At 45.4% G+C, this 15,979-nt stretch overlaps 1 protein-coding gene across 1 annotated transcript; it reads right to left on the reverse strand.

Annotated features, from left to right (window-relative positions):
• Positions 1–106: 106 nt before the first annotated feature.
• Positions 107–15,460, reverse strand: rftn1a (raftlin, lipid raft linker 1a). Its single transcript, XM_062446138.1, has 11 exons — positions 15,180–15,460; positions 11,494–11,646; positions 6,260–6,443; positions 4,980–5,100; positions 2,909–3,758; positions 2,612–2,752; positions 2,298–2,501; positions 1,866–1,975; positions 1,664–1,767; positions 1,470–1,545; positions 107–1,128 (listed from the first exon to the last, which is right to left on the reverse strand). Exons 2-11 carry the CDS (start codon positions 11,636–11,638, stop codon positions 673–675), a joined length of 2,391 nt encoding a protein of 796 aa, XP_062302122.1. The 5' UTR covers positions 11,639–11,646; positions 15,180–15,460; the 3' UTR covers positions 107–672.
• Between the last annotated feature and the right edge of the window lie 519 nt (positions 15,461–15,979).

Genomic DNA, 15,979 nt, shown 5'->3' on the forward strand with positions numbered 1-15,979 from the left:
AGTGTGGGTTGTCATGGAGAGATTTAACATTGGGCTGTTTTGGTGTGCCTCTGCCAGTATTATGAATACAAAAAGTAATTCATATTCCAAGTCATTTCGTTTTTTATTTCTTCTGCTTGTCTATGTATCTTAACCACATCACTCACACAGTACACACATTATCCAGGTACATTTAAACAACTGATTCCAGTTCATACACACAATGAGCACCACCACCTCAAGCATATTCCTTGGGTTCAATGTAAGTACAAAATACATTTCCTATGTTATGTTAGTTTTCCCGTGGGAGTTAAGCCCAAGCCCCTTTACAGACAGCTGTTCAATAGATACTGCATGTGTGTTCCAGAATGATCCAGATAACATAGCCATAAAAACCTTTTCTGGCTCAAAATGGAAAAACCCGAATACACACACCGGTGACCCGATTCACAAGGCCTATAAGCTAAAGCACATGGCAGCAATGTAGTTCAAGAAGTGATGAGTTTACAGTCTCATGTACGTTGATTAAAGCAAGCTATTATACGTTTGCAAAGCGATTCAAAAGTCTCATTTGCAAGAGTTAACATCCGCATGTCTACTCAAATAAAACAAAGGCTTTTCGATAAACATAGCATTCTATGGAATGTTTGCTGTATTCACACATCGGTTTGGTCCATGTTCCCCGTTTTGAGTTCAGTAAGTCAACACACCAGAGGACAGAGCTCTCTCTCTCAGCTGCCGGCTCATCGTCACCTCTGCTCTCATGCCCTCTTCAACTCCAAACTCTTCTCTTTTATGTTCATCTGTCCATCTCACCGACTTCTGCTTGGCCAATGAGATTCTGACAACCTCTATCTTCTCTTCCTGGTATGTGTCAGTCGCCCAACCCTCAATTTTGAGTGACATGTCCTTTTTAGAGTCGACTTCTTTCTCCTTACCATCGCCATCTCTCTGAGGGCACTCTCCTTTCTCTTCCTTTCTGTTTTTGCGGTTCTTCTGTGTCTCCCATTCTTCCTCTTTCCTGTTCTCCCCTACTCTATCCATTCCTCTCTCCATCTCCGGGGACGCATTCTCCCTCTCCTCTTTCTTCTCATGTGTTTCTCTGGCTCTACTTTTCTTCGCCTTGTTCCGACCCCTGAGGTTCAGTTTCTAGAATATAAGAGACAAATTTAAGCCGTGTTTCTTTCTTTTCCCCTTCCTTTCTCTTGTTCTCTACATCTCTCTTTCTCTCCAGGCACCTGCCACAACACTACAAAGTCTATCACGCTGACGTCTTTCCTGGACAGTTGGAAGTAGGACAAATACAAGAAAAAGAACGTTTAGATCATAATTAGAACTCGCCTCCTGTTTTTACCTACATTTGCTGCATCCCCTATATTTAGAAGCATGACTTTTTCATGACACCACCTGTGACACAGTACCATGTAGCCTGAAGACTAAAGCGGTGTAATGAGTGACAGAAATGCAGAGGAAAGAGAACAAAAAAGTACCTTGAAGTCTTTTCTTTTGCGTTGCAGAGTGGGTCTCTGTAGAAAGAGGATTTGTTTGGTGGACAAACTCCCGTCACTGAGGAGAAACAACATAGTGGCTGACACAATGACAGGTTTGATAGGACTCATGTATTCTAGGTATCGACTTTTGGCGTTGTGTGATGTAAAGGCTTAACACCGCTTCAGGACTCTACCTGTTAGTCCTGATGATGGGGGTGGGCAGGACACACATCAGCCTCCAGCCAAAGGGAGCCAGGGACTGGAGCAAGGGGATGTAGTCTGTCCTAACTACCACACCCTGGACAAGACAGAGATATGGCATCACACACACATGATCACACGTGTGTGCACACATAAACATGCGGTGCACACAAACACATGCACACGACGACTCACGTCAACAATAGTCCACTGCTCGACCACGATGGCGTCATAGGAGACGGGGGAGGTCTCTTCTGAGGAGGTCTGGAAGATGAACACACTGTCCACGGATGAGACCCCATTCTCTGGAGGAGGGATGGAGGGAGGGAGAGAGAGAGAGAGAGAGAGAGAGAGAGAGAGAGAGAGAGAGAGAGAGAGAGAGAGAGAGAGAGAGAGAGAGAGAGAGAGAGCGAGAGAGAGAGAGAGAAAGAGAGAGAGAAAGAGAGAGAGAAAAAGAATGAAAGAAAGAAGGAGAAAGAGAGTGAACATTTCTCTCACAATTGATCCTTTTCCTTCTTGACTATGCATATTGGCTTCAATTTTCCATGGATGACAAAACATTTATAAGCCTCAGATTTGCGGACGCCATCTTGAACACCTTTACCAACTCTGTGAAGTTACATATACCATTGCCGTCTCCGAGGTGAAAAAAGCCGTCGATAAGGCGAGCTCCGCTGATGAAATGCTGAGTCATGTGATCCAGCCAGTGGGCGTCGACCGCCGTCACTAGCCCCGCCTCTCTCTGGACTCGCAGGGGAACTCGAAGCGAGTAGAACCTCAGTGAACTGCACAGCTCGCCCACATGGTTGTAAAGAGCAAACAGCTGCATTCCTTCCACAAGAACAAACATATGGATAAGCGCAGATGCACACACCCCCACAAAAACTCATGTCACATTCTCCGATTCTTGAAATATGAGCGGCAGAAGACTGGGGGCGTACTCGTCTGTGCAGGCGGTGACGTCTTCTTCTCTCTCTCCGAGCTCCTGACCCGGACGTGGTTGTTGTTGCGGGTCATCACCCTGCTGCTCCTCTGCAGTTCCTCCAGGTGGCTGGCGACCAGGATGAGTCCTGCATTACAGTCTAAACATTCACATCCGGGTCAAATGCAAGAGCATTTCAATAAAGAACCAGGAATGATACAACCATGATGAATAATTTGTTCAAGAAGTTCAGTCAAATCTTTGTCCTAAATAAGTATTAAAAACGATATCGCAAAATTATGGGATTCATAAATACCTCCTTCTCCATGGCGAGCGCTCCCCTCAGAGCCTTCCTGATGGGGTGTGGTTTCAGACCGAGGTTCTGTTTTGTGGTCCTGGTCTGGTTCTGGGGACCCGACACTGTCATCTTCCTTGAGGCCTTGATACGTTCTCCCTGCTTTTCTGTTCTGCACGTCTGACCTTGGACTCTGGCTCTCTGAGCCCTTGCTCTGCATGTCTGGGTCCTGATCTGGTCCCACAAGCCTCTGTGTCGACTCTGCCACTACTGGGTGGTAGTCTGGTCCTGTCCCGACCATACATTCTGTTTTCCTGTCTTCGTTTGTTTTTTCCATGTATGGGATTTCTGTTGTATGGTCGCCCTGTACATTTTCAGAGGGTTCCCTTGTCTTGGAGTTGTCTGTACTATGGGCTGGTCTGTGATTCTGGACCTGTGGTTCCATCTCCGCGTGGCTGTGTTCTTGAGAAACGTCTGTCGATTCATCTAATTCCTTTAGGCAATAGTTTGAAAGGTTCTTTAATGCCTTGACGGAACCGTGTTTCGATTCTCTGCCCGTCAGTTCTTCTGGGTTGGGTTCTAATGGAACCCGAGCAAAGGAACTGCCGTTGGAGTTTAAGGTGTCTTGGTCAGGGGATTTCTGTTCAACGTGGTTGTGGTCCAGAGAGTGGGGCTCTGAGAGGTTCTGTTGTGGTTCTTTGTGTTCTGTGGGGCTGGCCCCTGTACTGGTGGGGTGTCTGTGGATGGGGGAGGGGCTGGAGTGGAGGGAGGACAGCTCCCCAGAGTCCCAGTGTCCCTGGAAACACGGCCCTCCACCGGGCTGCTGGAGGAACCCCACAAACAGCACACCCTGCTCCGACACATCCTGGACCTGAACAGGAAACACACATGCACCCACATATGCACACACACGCACACACTGTTATTGTCCGGCACTGAATAAAATCTTGCATTTGTGCAAATAATAATATACAACCTCTCAAGATTAGGTCAAAACACATACACACACATCCCTGGCATTCTATGAAAACTAGCTTACACACAGCCACGTAGACACACACACAGAGCCACATAGACACACACACAGAGCCACATAGACACACACACACAGCCACATAGACACACACATACAGCCACATAGACACACACACAAAGCCTCATTTACACACAAACAAAACCCAGAGAACACTGGCTCGATACCCGTGAAATAACAGCCAAACTAATCATTGGAAGATCAAATATTCAAATAACAAAAGGACCTCATTATTCAGTGTGAGTGTGTGTGTTAATGTGTATGCGTGTGTTTGTGTGTGTATGTGTGTATGTGTGCATGCCTGAGTCTACCTCCCTCCCACTGCGCTTTCCTGGTTAATTGTCAGTTGATATTTAAGCTGACAGTTTTAGATGGGCTTGTCACACCCAAATCAGAACGCTAACTACCACAGAACAATAATGAGACACATCTTTCCCTATTAATGTCTGCCAATGACACTCCAGCAACCCAAACGCACAAAAACAATCTTTTCCTTTTCGATGGGGTTTCACATGGGGTTCACCCCCATGTGGAGGATGAAACGTTTGGGGAGTTTCACACGTTCAGGGGAGGCAGACATAGGCCGACGCTGACCACCTCTCTAGTCAGATAGTGCCCCTTCACTCTGTCCTTTCACACAGCTACACTGGGCTCTTATCACCGGCTCTTTGGCAGCTATCTGATTGGCTATTCATGTCACACTGCCGGGCCATATCACATTATACTCAGCCCTGTGCATTTCCATCCAATCATGTTCCTCTTTTGTCTGCTGGCTTCACACTGGCTTGCTGGGATTAGGGGGAATTCATAGAAGAGAGAGGTAAGAGCTAGGTCTGCGGTTGATTGGATGATGACGTCAAGGATGACCTGTATCATTGTAGAGGAAACGAAATAGTGTTGTATTCTCTTTAGAATCTCTCTAGTTCTATGTATGCAGGTAGCTAGAGCTCAAATGTTTATTGAGTTTGAGTGTTTGTGTGTTGGTGTGTTTGTGTGTGTGTGTTTGTGTGTGTGTGTTTGTGTGTATGTGTTTGTGTGTGGACGCTGTGAGGAGATGACCTTCTTCACGTAGTTCTGGATCACTTCCGGGTCGGGGTCTTGGAGACCCGCCACACACACCTCCGTTTCCAAGCGACGCTCGGACCAGGTCAGCTGACTCCTCTCCTGGCTGGGTGAGAGACTGACCAATGAGAGAAGAACGCATGAAGACAAACAAGGCGACAATCACAAACATAATTGTTTAAACTTCACATCTCCTCATATACGCTCTTGTGAGATAAAGGAGCAGTGCATAAACTACAGGTTAGCATATCTGGATTCACATTAAACCATTGTAGTAGGCTATGCCTTAGTGGATACTCAAATGGAAACCTCTGCCAGTTACAGACAAGGGATCAGTCAAGCTCGACATGGTTTAATGTTTTGATGAAAGAGGGGGCTGGTGATGATGGAGAGATAAAAGGTTGAGAGGGAGAACAGGAGGGTGGAGAGGACAATGGCTACGACAGAGAGATGAAAGTTGAGAGGGAGTGAAGGAGATCTGAGGCCGAGAGGGGAGGGTGATGAGAGAAATAAAAGGAGGGAGGAGAGAGAGAAGAGGACAAAAGGAAGAGGGATGGAGTGAGGAAGGGATGGAGGGATTGCTTCCTTTACTCAGCGTACTCTTCCCCCTCCGGCGAGTGCTGATGATGCAATCAGCCGTCGCTACGGTGACAGGTGCCAGGAAGCAGCAGGACCACTTGGCAAGATGGGCATCAAAGGAGCAGCCCACAGTGCATGTGCAAGTGTGTCTGTGTGTGAGAATATGTGTGTGATGCTGTGCGTCACGTGAGTGTAAATGCGTACTATTTTTTGTCAATGTGTGAACATGTGTTTTTATGTGTGCCTTTTACAGTAACGAGATACTAAAGAAGGGTCTCTCTGAACCAACCATGGTGGAAAAGAGATAAGATTTTCTACAGCTTGGTGGATAACAACACAATTCAACTCAAGAATAGACCAGCAGAGCCTCAGATATTAGTTTTTCTACTCAGTCAAAATGGAACCTGTAGCAAAGCATGGATCAGTAAGAATAATAAGCTCTAGGATTTAGGTAAACAGGACATAATTGAGAAGTGTTTGTGTAGTTTTGTGTTTCATGTGTGTGTGTAATGTTGTGTAATGTGTGTGTGTGTATGTAGTAGTAGTGGTAGTGGTACTGTACATTACAGTACATTTTATTCATTTAGCAGATGCTTTTATGCAAAGTGATGTACAAATAGTGCATATTGAAAGTACATCGCAAAGCAACCACATATCAGCTAACTCACTACTGTAGTAGTGTTGTTTCTGTGTCGTACCTGTGGGTCTCCCTGATGAGCACAGCTCTGTGGAGCTGTCGTTGGATTCGAGAGTGGCGTGGGCCACAGGGGTGGACAAAAGGGTGGAGTGCCACCAGGATGAAGCCCTGAGCGTACAGCTCCCGAACCTGCACCGGCAGCTCTCGCACAGACGACAGACACAGGACCGAGGACACAGGCACCTCTGGGGGGGAAGGGGGTACAAAACAGTGTTCAAAAGTAGTGACATCACCAAAAGGCTTCTTGTGGAGAAAGGTGCACAGGAATCCGTATGTTGGTGGGTAAAAGACAAATAGACTGAAGGTGTACATGAGTGTGTTTGAAACGCTGTTTGAAAAGCATGGCGACAATTGAATCGAGAGAAGATGGGTTGGCTAAACCAAAGAGATGGCTTGTTTACATATTATCATTCAAATTGAATAATGCCACATGGCGTCTTTGCACTAAATTTGCTGCTGATTAAACCGCAACTCATAGCCCCAAACCACAGCCAAATACTCTGTCTGGCTTTTGTTTAGCACACACACACACACACACACACACATAACCACCCCAACCACACTCAGGCATACTGCATGCACACCCACAAAAGTACACATCTTCTCTCCCAGAGGCAGTGCGGTATACAAAATAATGGTGCATGTGTGAGAGTGTGTGTGTGTGCATTACACAAGGAGACAGGGAAAGACACAAAGAGCTCCCCCCTCCATAATGGGTGAGCACGGCAAGATTGTCATGTTCATTCTATTAACCCTCTAACAGTGACAGCTACTGTAGCTAATACTAGCAAGGAGCCCTTTTCTCATTTGAGATCTAATGGAGAAAAGCCCATTTAATAAAAGGGGTGAAAGCTCATATCACACGATAGCTAATTGTGATGGTAATTTCTCAGGGAATATGCAGGTTTTGTGTGTCTTACTGTAGCACCCAAATGGAAACAGCATTAAGGTATTACTGTGTTTTTTCCTGGATGTGGGCGAGTGAGCAAACAAACACTGTTGTGTGTTGTATAGGCGTCGGGACAGTGTGTGTGTGTGTGTGTGTGTGTGTGTGTGTGTGATATAGACGAGATAGGGAGAGAGAAAGAAAGAGAAAGAGAGAGAGCATGCTTGTCTCTGTCAGTCTTTCCTATTTCCCATTTCATCTCATTTGCATTGGTGTGGAGAAGAGAAAATAACCTGAATAAATTAACCGAGACGCAGAGAAAGAGAGAGAGAGAGTGAGAGTGAGAGAGAGAAAGAAAGATGCGTTCCCAGATCATCATCTGGCCTGTTCGCACCCTTACTAACACGCACACACACCTACACACACTAATTTACATTCTCACATACACTAAACACCCCATTTAACACATACACTATCTCCGTCCACACAGCAAGATGAAGCTTTCAGATGAAGATGAACTTGTCATGGACTCTTCTGAACCTCAAGAGCTCTTCAAGATCTTGCACACACTCCTCGATCCTAGACCATGATCTACAGGCACTTAATACAGCAGCTGGAAGTGGAAGATACAGTGCTACCATGTCATTGTAAACAGTCATTAGGAGTCATTAGCCTAGCACTCGTAGTGCATTCACCAACAAGACATGCTCAACATATTAAGCTAATTCACCCCTGTAGGGGAGGTTGGGAAGGAGGAGGGGGGTAGTCAGTTTATTTATATGTTTACAGCGGCGGGTTTAAGAGGTCCATCATTCTGGTCTAGCATGGGAACAGCCCCGGGCAGAGATCGCTCTGGATTTTTACCACATGCCGTTATTGTCTGTTACTGGGCATTAATAGAGGGATGGAAGAATGGAGGGATGGAAGGATGGAGGGATGGATAGATAGAGGGATGGAAGGATGGAGAGATGATGACTGTTCAGCTGTTCATCACAGCTTAGCCATTTCCTTTTGGTCCAAATGCTTTAGCTGGATGAAGACTGGGATGTATGCCAGCAGTTTAGAACTTTCCGGAGGTCTTGAATCACATCCATAAACTCCTTATGCTCCTGAACCCTGACCGCTGACAGTCTGTCAGACAGAGTGGGCTGGATAGTACGTGTGTGTGTTTGTGTGTATGTGTGTATGTCTGTAAGTACATTGTGCCTGTGTGCATCCATGGCTGTGTGTGTGTGTATGTGTATAATAAAAAGCTAGGTGATGAGGATTATTACTGACTCACTCCCACCCTGAGGCTTATCCCCTGCTTGCTGGAAGTTCACATTTATTCAAATAGGCTTTTAATGACTAGCAGAGTTTAGTAGGAATGTGTGCCAAAAAGAGACTATGAAATAATAAACTTGTTAGGTTTCAGAGATCCCCACTGCCAAAGAATGAAGCCTGTGGGTAAAACACCATTTTGACTGTTGGAGCTGTGAAGGTTTTGGGAGATGTGTGTGTCCTACATCCACACCTAGGTCCACCTTGACTTGAGAGACGGTGAGATCACATGGAAGCAAACATACCTCCACCTGAACACCAATCAGTCTCTTGATCAACCTTCATCTAATTGGCCTGGCTTAGGGTGTAGCATGTCTGAAAGAACCGACATAACCTGGACCCGATAAACCTCACTGACTAAGTCCAAGGACACCAAGACACACATTTAGCAGATGTTTAGTTTCATTGAAGTGAGAGCACAGTCTGAAAACCTTTCAGACAGGGAAAAGCTTACTCTTAGTACTGTATATCAATCTTACAGTCAGAGAAGATGACCAGTCCATCGAACCTTTCACTAAGAAATATTCTACCAGCGGCTAAACATCACACACTCTGATGGATGGATACACCACACACTCTCCTAGCGGAATACATCATGTGTTCGGATGGCTAGGTAAATACATTGCGTATGCGATAAATACATCATGTTTGAGTCAGCTGAATAGATCATATGCCTTGGCAAAAACACACACGCACGCTTACACACAGAAAGAGAGTAGAGCGGCATGTGTGAAAATGAACACATGCATACAATCATATGGCTGCTCAAATACAGTGGTGCACACACACACACACACCACCATCCGAAATTGAGGTGTGTAACCTGTAATGAGATGAGTGCATCTCTCTCTCCAGGATGTCGAAAGTCATCAGCTAACTCCAGGGCCAGGATGTGACACTTCGGGAGAGGAGCTTTAGTCACAGTGTTCACACCTGACTTTTTTCACCCATCCCCTCTCCTCCCCTCTCCTCCCCTGGTCCTCTTCTCTTTTTCTCACACCTCCTAACCAGCCTTTCTCTTTCTCACCTACCTCACTTTGGTTCCTCTTTCTCTCTCTCACTTTCTATATACTGTGTCTGTTTATATATCGCTTTATTTGTTGGCTCGTTTCCACGGACATTTGTCTTCTCACTCCATCTTTATCTACCTCACACAGGGAGGACGATGTTATCATCATAACTTCCCACCTTCACTCACATACATTTGATTCTTCCAGAAGGATTTCTGAGATGTCAAGGCAATATAACACCACTCCAAAAGGGGGATCTATTTCAAAGCAACCCGGCTCTGTTTCAACAGATAGGGAGATTATGTGTCAAGGTAACCATGCCCTGCTAACACAGAAGTATTGCTGCTGACAACTCTCCCAAGGTGAAAGGTGGATATTTCAAACCCCTTGCATATAAACATCAATATATCTCTGCATCAGTTAATATTAGTTTGTCGCACAGATAGAGAAGAAAAGATGAGCTTCTTTAGAGACAGCTCGTAGCTGCTCCATGACATTATTAGCATAATAGATTGCGACAAACTCCAGTCAACTCAAACCGTCTATTCCTAGTTATTTTTTTATGTCTTCATCAGTTTGTGTCTGTCTGCATCTCCACTCTATCAATTAATATTAATGAACCCCAGGACCTGTCTCTGCATGTACAAAGTTTGAATCATAAACAACTATAATACAATCCGGTTGTATACTGTTTCTTCATATAGGAGCCAGCAAGGGTACATATTTGTCTTTAGTGTGTGAGTCATCTAATCACATAAGGATATTAAATTAAATATTATTAATGGAAACCAAATTCAATTAAACCATGAATTTGACCATGGGTTCTCCTGAATGTCACCAGTGAAGCCAGTGATTCCTCTACACATTACTGACAGTCTCTGACTGTCGTTCTCTTGATCTCCGTTTTGGCAACTCTCTCACACATACACACATATATAAGAACATCAATAGGCAAACAGTGTATGTGCTAAATCAATCCTATTGCTAAGCCTACTGCTCTCTCAATCTGCACAAACAATCATATAATCCCTCTGGAACACGCACAAAATCACACACCCACCCACAGTACCATGAACCCATACCACATGCTGATATACTTACTTAAACATACCCATGTATGAACACCAGCTTCCTCTTACATGTTCCAGTGTTAGGGAGCTCAGCTGGCACAGGTGACTTTACCAAATAAACAACCTTCATGTCTGTCTGTCTGTCTGTCTGTAAGGAAGATAACATCACAGAAAACTAAAAGTATGCGCGTGCATGTGAGTGGCACAGTACATCACGTTGGCGCAAGCAACCCCGTGTGCGTGTGAGACGCTCCACGGAGGTTCTTATCTATCCCATAATACGATTATCTGCTAATCCATTGCCATTGTCCAGTTGGTCACCATCGCCTCTCCTCGTGTTTGGTTGCCAGATCTGTCTCAGATTCATCCAGCTCTGTGGTCCTCAGCATGCCAAACATAACAATACCACCAGACTTGGCTGAAGCAGAGGTAGAATGGCAACCACCCTGGCTGTTATGGTGAGGGGGTCCATCTGCCACACGGACATATTGGAAATTCAAGTCAACTGTCTGTAAATTGAGTTCCTGCACCTGCCTCAATGCAGTAGGATGAGGAGAGCGGCTGCTTTGCAGTCCTCTCTCTCGTCCCCCTCTTTCCGTCTCGTTCTTTCTCACTTGTCTCACTCTCATTTCACAAGCCGCCCTGTCACAATAGAGGAATTAGTATATTTAGACACAACGTGACTCAAGAGGAATCTCATCAAACATTCCCAAAAACGGTGCACAAAAAACACACATACACTACAATCACACACACACACATTCCCTAAACACATTTGGAAACCTCAGCTACAGGACTCTCTCTGCCTCATTATGAGAAGGAAGAGGGAGTAGAAAGAACTCCCTGCAGAGCGGAAAACGGAAACCATGGACATTTTACAACGCTTCCACAAACGCAACCATTCAGAAGCTGACGGTTGTTGGTGACTTTGCCCGTTTGTCTCTCCTACCTTCCTTCCCCAACAGGAAGTCTAGGAAGTGGTAGGTGTAGGCCACGCCCACTTTGGTCTCCACCTGGGGCCGTCGGAGAGTGGAGTATATCTTGCCAGGACTCCTCTCCTCCGCCCTCCGCAGCTTAGGCAGTCTGCAGCCCATCACCCCAACTGAGACAGAGACAGAGTGGCAGAGGGAGGGAGAAGGAGAGAGAGAGAAAGGCAGAAAAAGTCAGAGAGTAAGTGAGAGAAAGAGTGACAGATGGAGTGAGGGAAAAGAAAGAGAGACAAAGAGAAAGACACAGAGTGAGTGAGAGAGAGAGAGAGAGAGAGAGAGAGAGAGAGAGAGAGAGAGAGAGAGAGAGAGAGAGAGAGAGAGGGGGGGGAGAATTAAGGGTGATAAAAAGGCAAGGAATATTTAGAGGAAGGGGATTAGGAAAAATGCAGGATGGAACGAAATATGGAAAAGTTGCAAAGAAATGAGGAGATAAAAATGAGAAAAGAGAACAAAACAAAGAGTAAAAATTATGCATTTCAGTTTCTAAATGTACACAACATTGTGTCATAGCATTGCACGGGTTAAAACACTAAATCCAACCCTTGAAGTATGATCTTGTGAACAATAGGGAATAATGTGTCACACACACACACAGCAATATGAATCTGTCAAGCATTACCCGCAAAGTCGGTTTGGATACGGGCATTCAGTGATCAAATAGGGGTGATTGGGAGAGACATGTTTGATCAGAATGAATTAAAGCATGAATGAGACTCCGATTTCCAGCCCTGTCAACCATAACGGCATTCGATTTGACAGAGGGGAAGAACCGAGGGGAGTAGAGGGGAGGGATGAGAGGAAAAAGGAGGGGAAGGGAGGAGAGGAGAAAGGAGGGGAAGGGAGGAGAGGAGAAAGGAGGAGAGGAGAGGGAGGAGATGAGAAGGAGAGGAGAAAGGAGAAAGGAGGAGAGGGAAGAAACAGGGAGGAGAAGAGAGGACAGGGGAAGAGATGAAAAGAGAGGAGAGAGGAGAAAGGGGAGAGGAGAGGAAGAACAAAAGGTGACCAGAAAGGAGAGAAGAAGAACAGAGAGGGTGGCCAGAGAGAGGAGGATAGGTACAGAGGGTGGCCAGAGAGAGGAGGAAGATGGGAGGAAAGCCAGTCGCTCTTGATTAGCTGGGCGGGGCGGAGCGTCGTCAGGCTAATCAGATGTGACAGCATGGCTACCCTCATACCGTCTCTGTGGTTACGGTTAATATCTCAGTCAACCACGGCTGGTTAGAGACACACGGAGCCAACATGGCAAAGTGTGTGTTTGTGTGTGCGTCTGTGTGTGTGTAACAGCAAAAAGGTCTATATCTGTATCTGTTAAGGGAGCATGGAGAATGACACTAACTCTCGTTAGGCCAAGAGCAAGGACATTAACTTGACCAACGAACCTAATAGACTGCCCTAATACCATAAACTGTGTGTTTGTGTCTGTCTGTGTGTGTGACTGTGTGCATGGCTTTGAGTCTCTGCATGCTTGTCAACGGGAACTTAGACAGCCTAAGAAATGCATCCTAAATGGCCTCAGCTAACTCTGTCTGTTCTGAATAATCCACTCAAAAGAAGACATCACTGTTTTCATTGTTGAGTGTTCCTCTGTAATGAAAGCCAATTGAGACAGGCTGACAGAGACAGAATGGAGAAGAGAAGAAAGAAAAGATTATACAGGAGATATGGGGAGAAGAGAGAAGAGGATAAGGGGGGGAAACGTGTGTGTGGGTGAGGGAGGTGGGGGTGGAGTTGAACCCCAGACCACAAACCAAACCACCACCACCCATCCATCCCAGTATTACCATGGGAACTTGCTCATCCTTGAGGGATCATATTTGATATCCTCGGCTCCTCTTTCTTCCTCTACTTCCTGCTTACCTCCTCTTCCCTTGGTCATTCGACCACCCCTCCATCCTTATTTGTCTTATCACTCAATCTTTCCCTCTCCCCCATTTGTTCATATTGTTTGCCCTCTAGCTATACTTTCCACATCCACTCTCCCTGATTTCTTTGAATTAAACTATTGTACTTTCTACCTCAGAACATCCACTTTCTATCCTCATCTCTCCTCTCTCTCCCCCCCCCCCCCCCTCTCTCTCTCTCTCTCTCTCTCTCTCTCTCAGACAGTAGCCCAGTCATGCCTTCTGTCCATGGAGCTCTGACAGCAGAAGCAGAAGCACTCCCCTGCTGAGAATGCTATTCCCATAAAGTATTACCACATTCTCCACTAAGCCTGTAAAAGTTGCCTTCCGTTGGCACAGTGCTCAGATAAACTACAACTATTCGGCCCCAGAGGCATGCACTTAATACTTTGTCCTTCCTGGGAGGAAGAACATGAAGTTTATAGCAGGTTAATATTATGAGTCAGGACATGGTTACCTGTGTGTGGGTTATGGGTTTCTGAAACACAAGCATACAGTATCCACACAATTCTGTGTTTCAACTGTACAGTAAAGGCTACTATTGACAAACGCAAATGCTGAAAAGACCTGTCAGACAGCATACAACCTTCCAAAAAGAGCCAAGGGTGGATGGATATAGCGTGCACGAGAGAGATGGAAAGGGGGTATCTCATTAGAGAAGCTCTTGTAAAAGAGCGTTTTGAAATGACAGCGCAACCAAGCGCGGATTACACGCGAGGATAATCCGTCTGCTATGGCACTGCTCCGCTTCTCCCGCACTCTTCAGGGGGACGGCTGCGTGCGGAGAAGCTGCATTCATCCGCCGCACTGGGAGAGCGCGAGATGGGCACGCGGATGAGAATTCGCACTAAATATAGAAGGATAAGAGAAAGGGAAAGAACAAGTAGGGATGAGAGTCAACTCGTGATGGGAGGGTGTCAAGATGTTTTGAGATAGGTGTGATCCCCAAAGAAATAAAAGTAACGTATGTGGTTGCTCTGGGAACAGAAAACAGTTTGACATTGATGAATGGCCTACATAGCGATCTAGCTATACTTTTAGCCTACTTTCATTGAAAATAACAGGACAGGTCAATATAATCTCCAATGCCCAATCAAATTGTTGTAAAATTGTGTAGCCTATAGCCTAGCCTAAATCCGAGATTATTTATAAATATCCCTTAATTAAAATGCAAACTAAAGATATACATTTGGTTGTAGAACACCGTTTTACTTGATATAGGAGGTTCTATTGGGAAGCAGATTCGCTCATGGAGATGCCCGTGTTCACAGTTTAGTGAACGGGAAATGATAGGCTACATGACAGGTCTCTTACGCATCAAATCACGCTCTCTCGCGCATCTGTTCTCCATCGCCCCCTGCTTTCCCCATCTCTTGCACATTTACTCTGTCACGCATATCTGGGCTTCAACTGCTATCAACAAGCAATAGGCTAGGTCAATTTTTGGAACCAACCACAACCCACCGGCTGTTAGCCTACAAGATAGTGCTGGTAGATCTCCGGACTTTTTGCTGAGCTTGAAACACCCGAAAACTAATGCTAAAACCTCAAGACAACCATGTAGACAAGCTGTCTAACACGCCAAAAGTTTCTTTTTCTTAGCCCCTAGAAGATACGATAACAGGATATTCTAAAATCGGGCTAATATTTCCATATTAGGCTACTTATAGAATAGAACATCCACACTTCTCATCAGCTCTCAAACAATAGTCTACAATTGGTAAAATAGGATAGAGCATGTGACTTACCGAGCGAATAGTTTTAGATTTCACGCGCTGATAGGTCTATCGGTTCAGAAGGACCATTGAGAATGAGAAGTCAAGACGCACGGACACACGAGCTCATGTGATGTACCAATAAGCAAGATTCACACCCGGTAAAATGGACCTTCTCGCACAAACACTGTTTTAAAACGTCTTCAGATTTGCTTGGCAGCACCTTTTCCTCAGCGATTTCACACCGGCTGATGGGTCTCGGTAGCGCTGTTGTACATCTGTCATGCTGCCCTGGTAAAGAACAAGACGGACCCTCCCTTTCTCACGACTCTATACTGTATCTCCGCTAGCCCGGTGCGCGTGATAAACACTCTCCCTCTTTCTCCCTCCCTCCCGGTGTAAATAATGCTTAGCTCCCAAACCTGTATCCTTCAACAATCACTTTCAGCTTTTTTATACAGAAAGGTAAAAAAACACATGCAACCACAAACAATTTTAAGTTAAAATAAAATTGTACACTCCATTAAATTGTTTGAAAACACGTGTTTCCAGATATAGGTGTTTGAGGGTGATTTAGGGTTACATGAGTTTAGTGTGCTATGGTGTCTGGTGTGTGTAAAAAAACGTGGTGGCAGAGGTTGCCTGGATACTAGACTGTTCAGGTTTGCTGTTGTAAAATGTATATTTCATAAGGAACGATCCAGACCTATCCATAATTCAATGGCGTCTGTCTGAGTTGTGTGTGGGTTTAGGGGCACTGGACACCCCCCAGAGCTCTCTCACCATCCGCCTGTTACAAAAACATAACAGTCTGTGACCAAGAGATGATGCTT

This window comes from Osmerus eperlanus, chromosome 20 (genome assembly GCF_963692335.1).
Source record: "Osmerus eperlanus chromosome 20, fOsmEpe2.1, whole genome shotgun sequence".
Lineage (NCBI taxonomy): Eukaryota > Metazoa > Chordata > Actinopteri > Osmeriformes > Osmeridae > Osmerus > Osmerus eperlanus.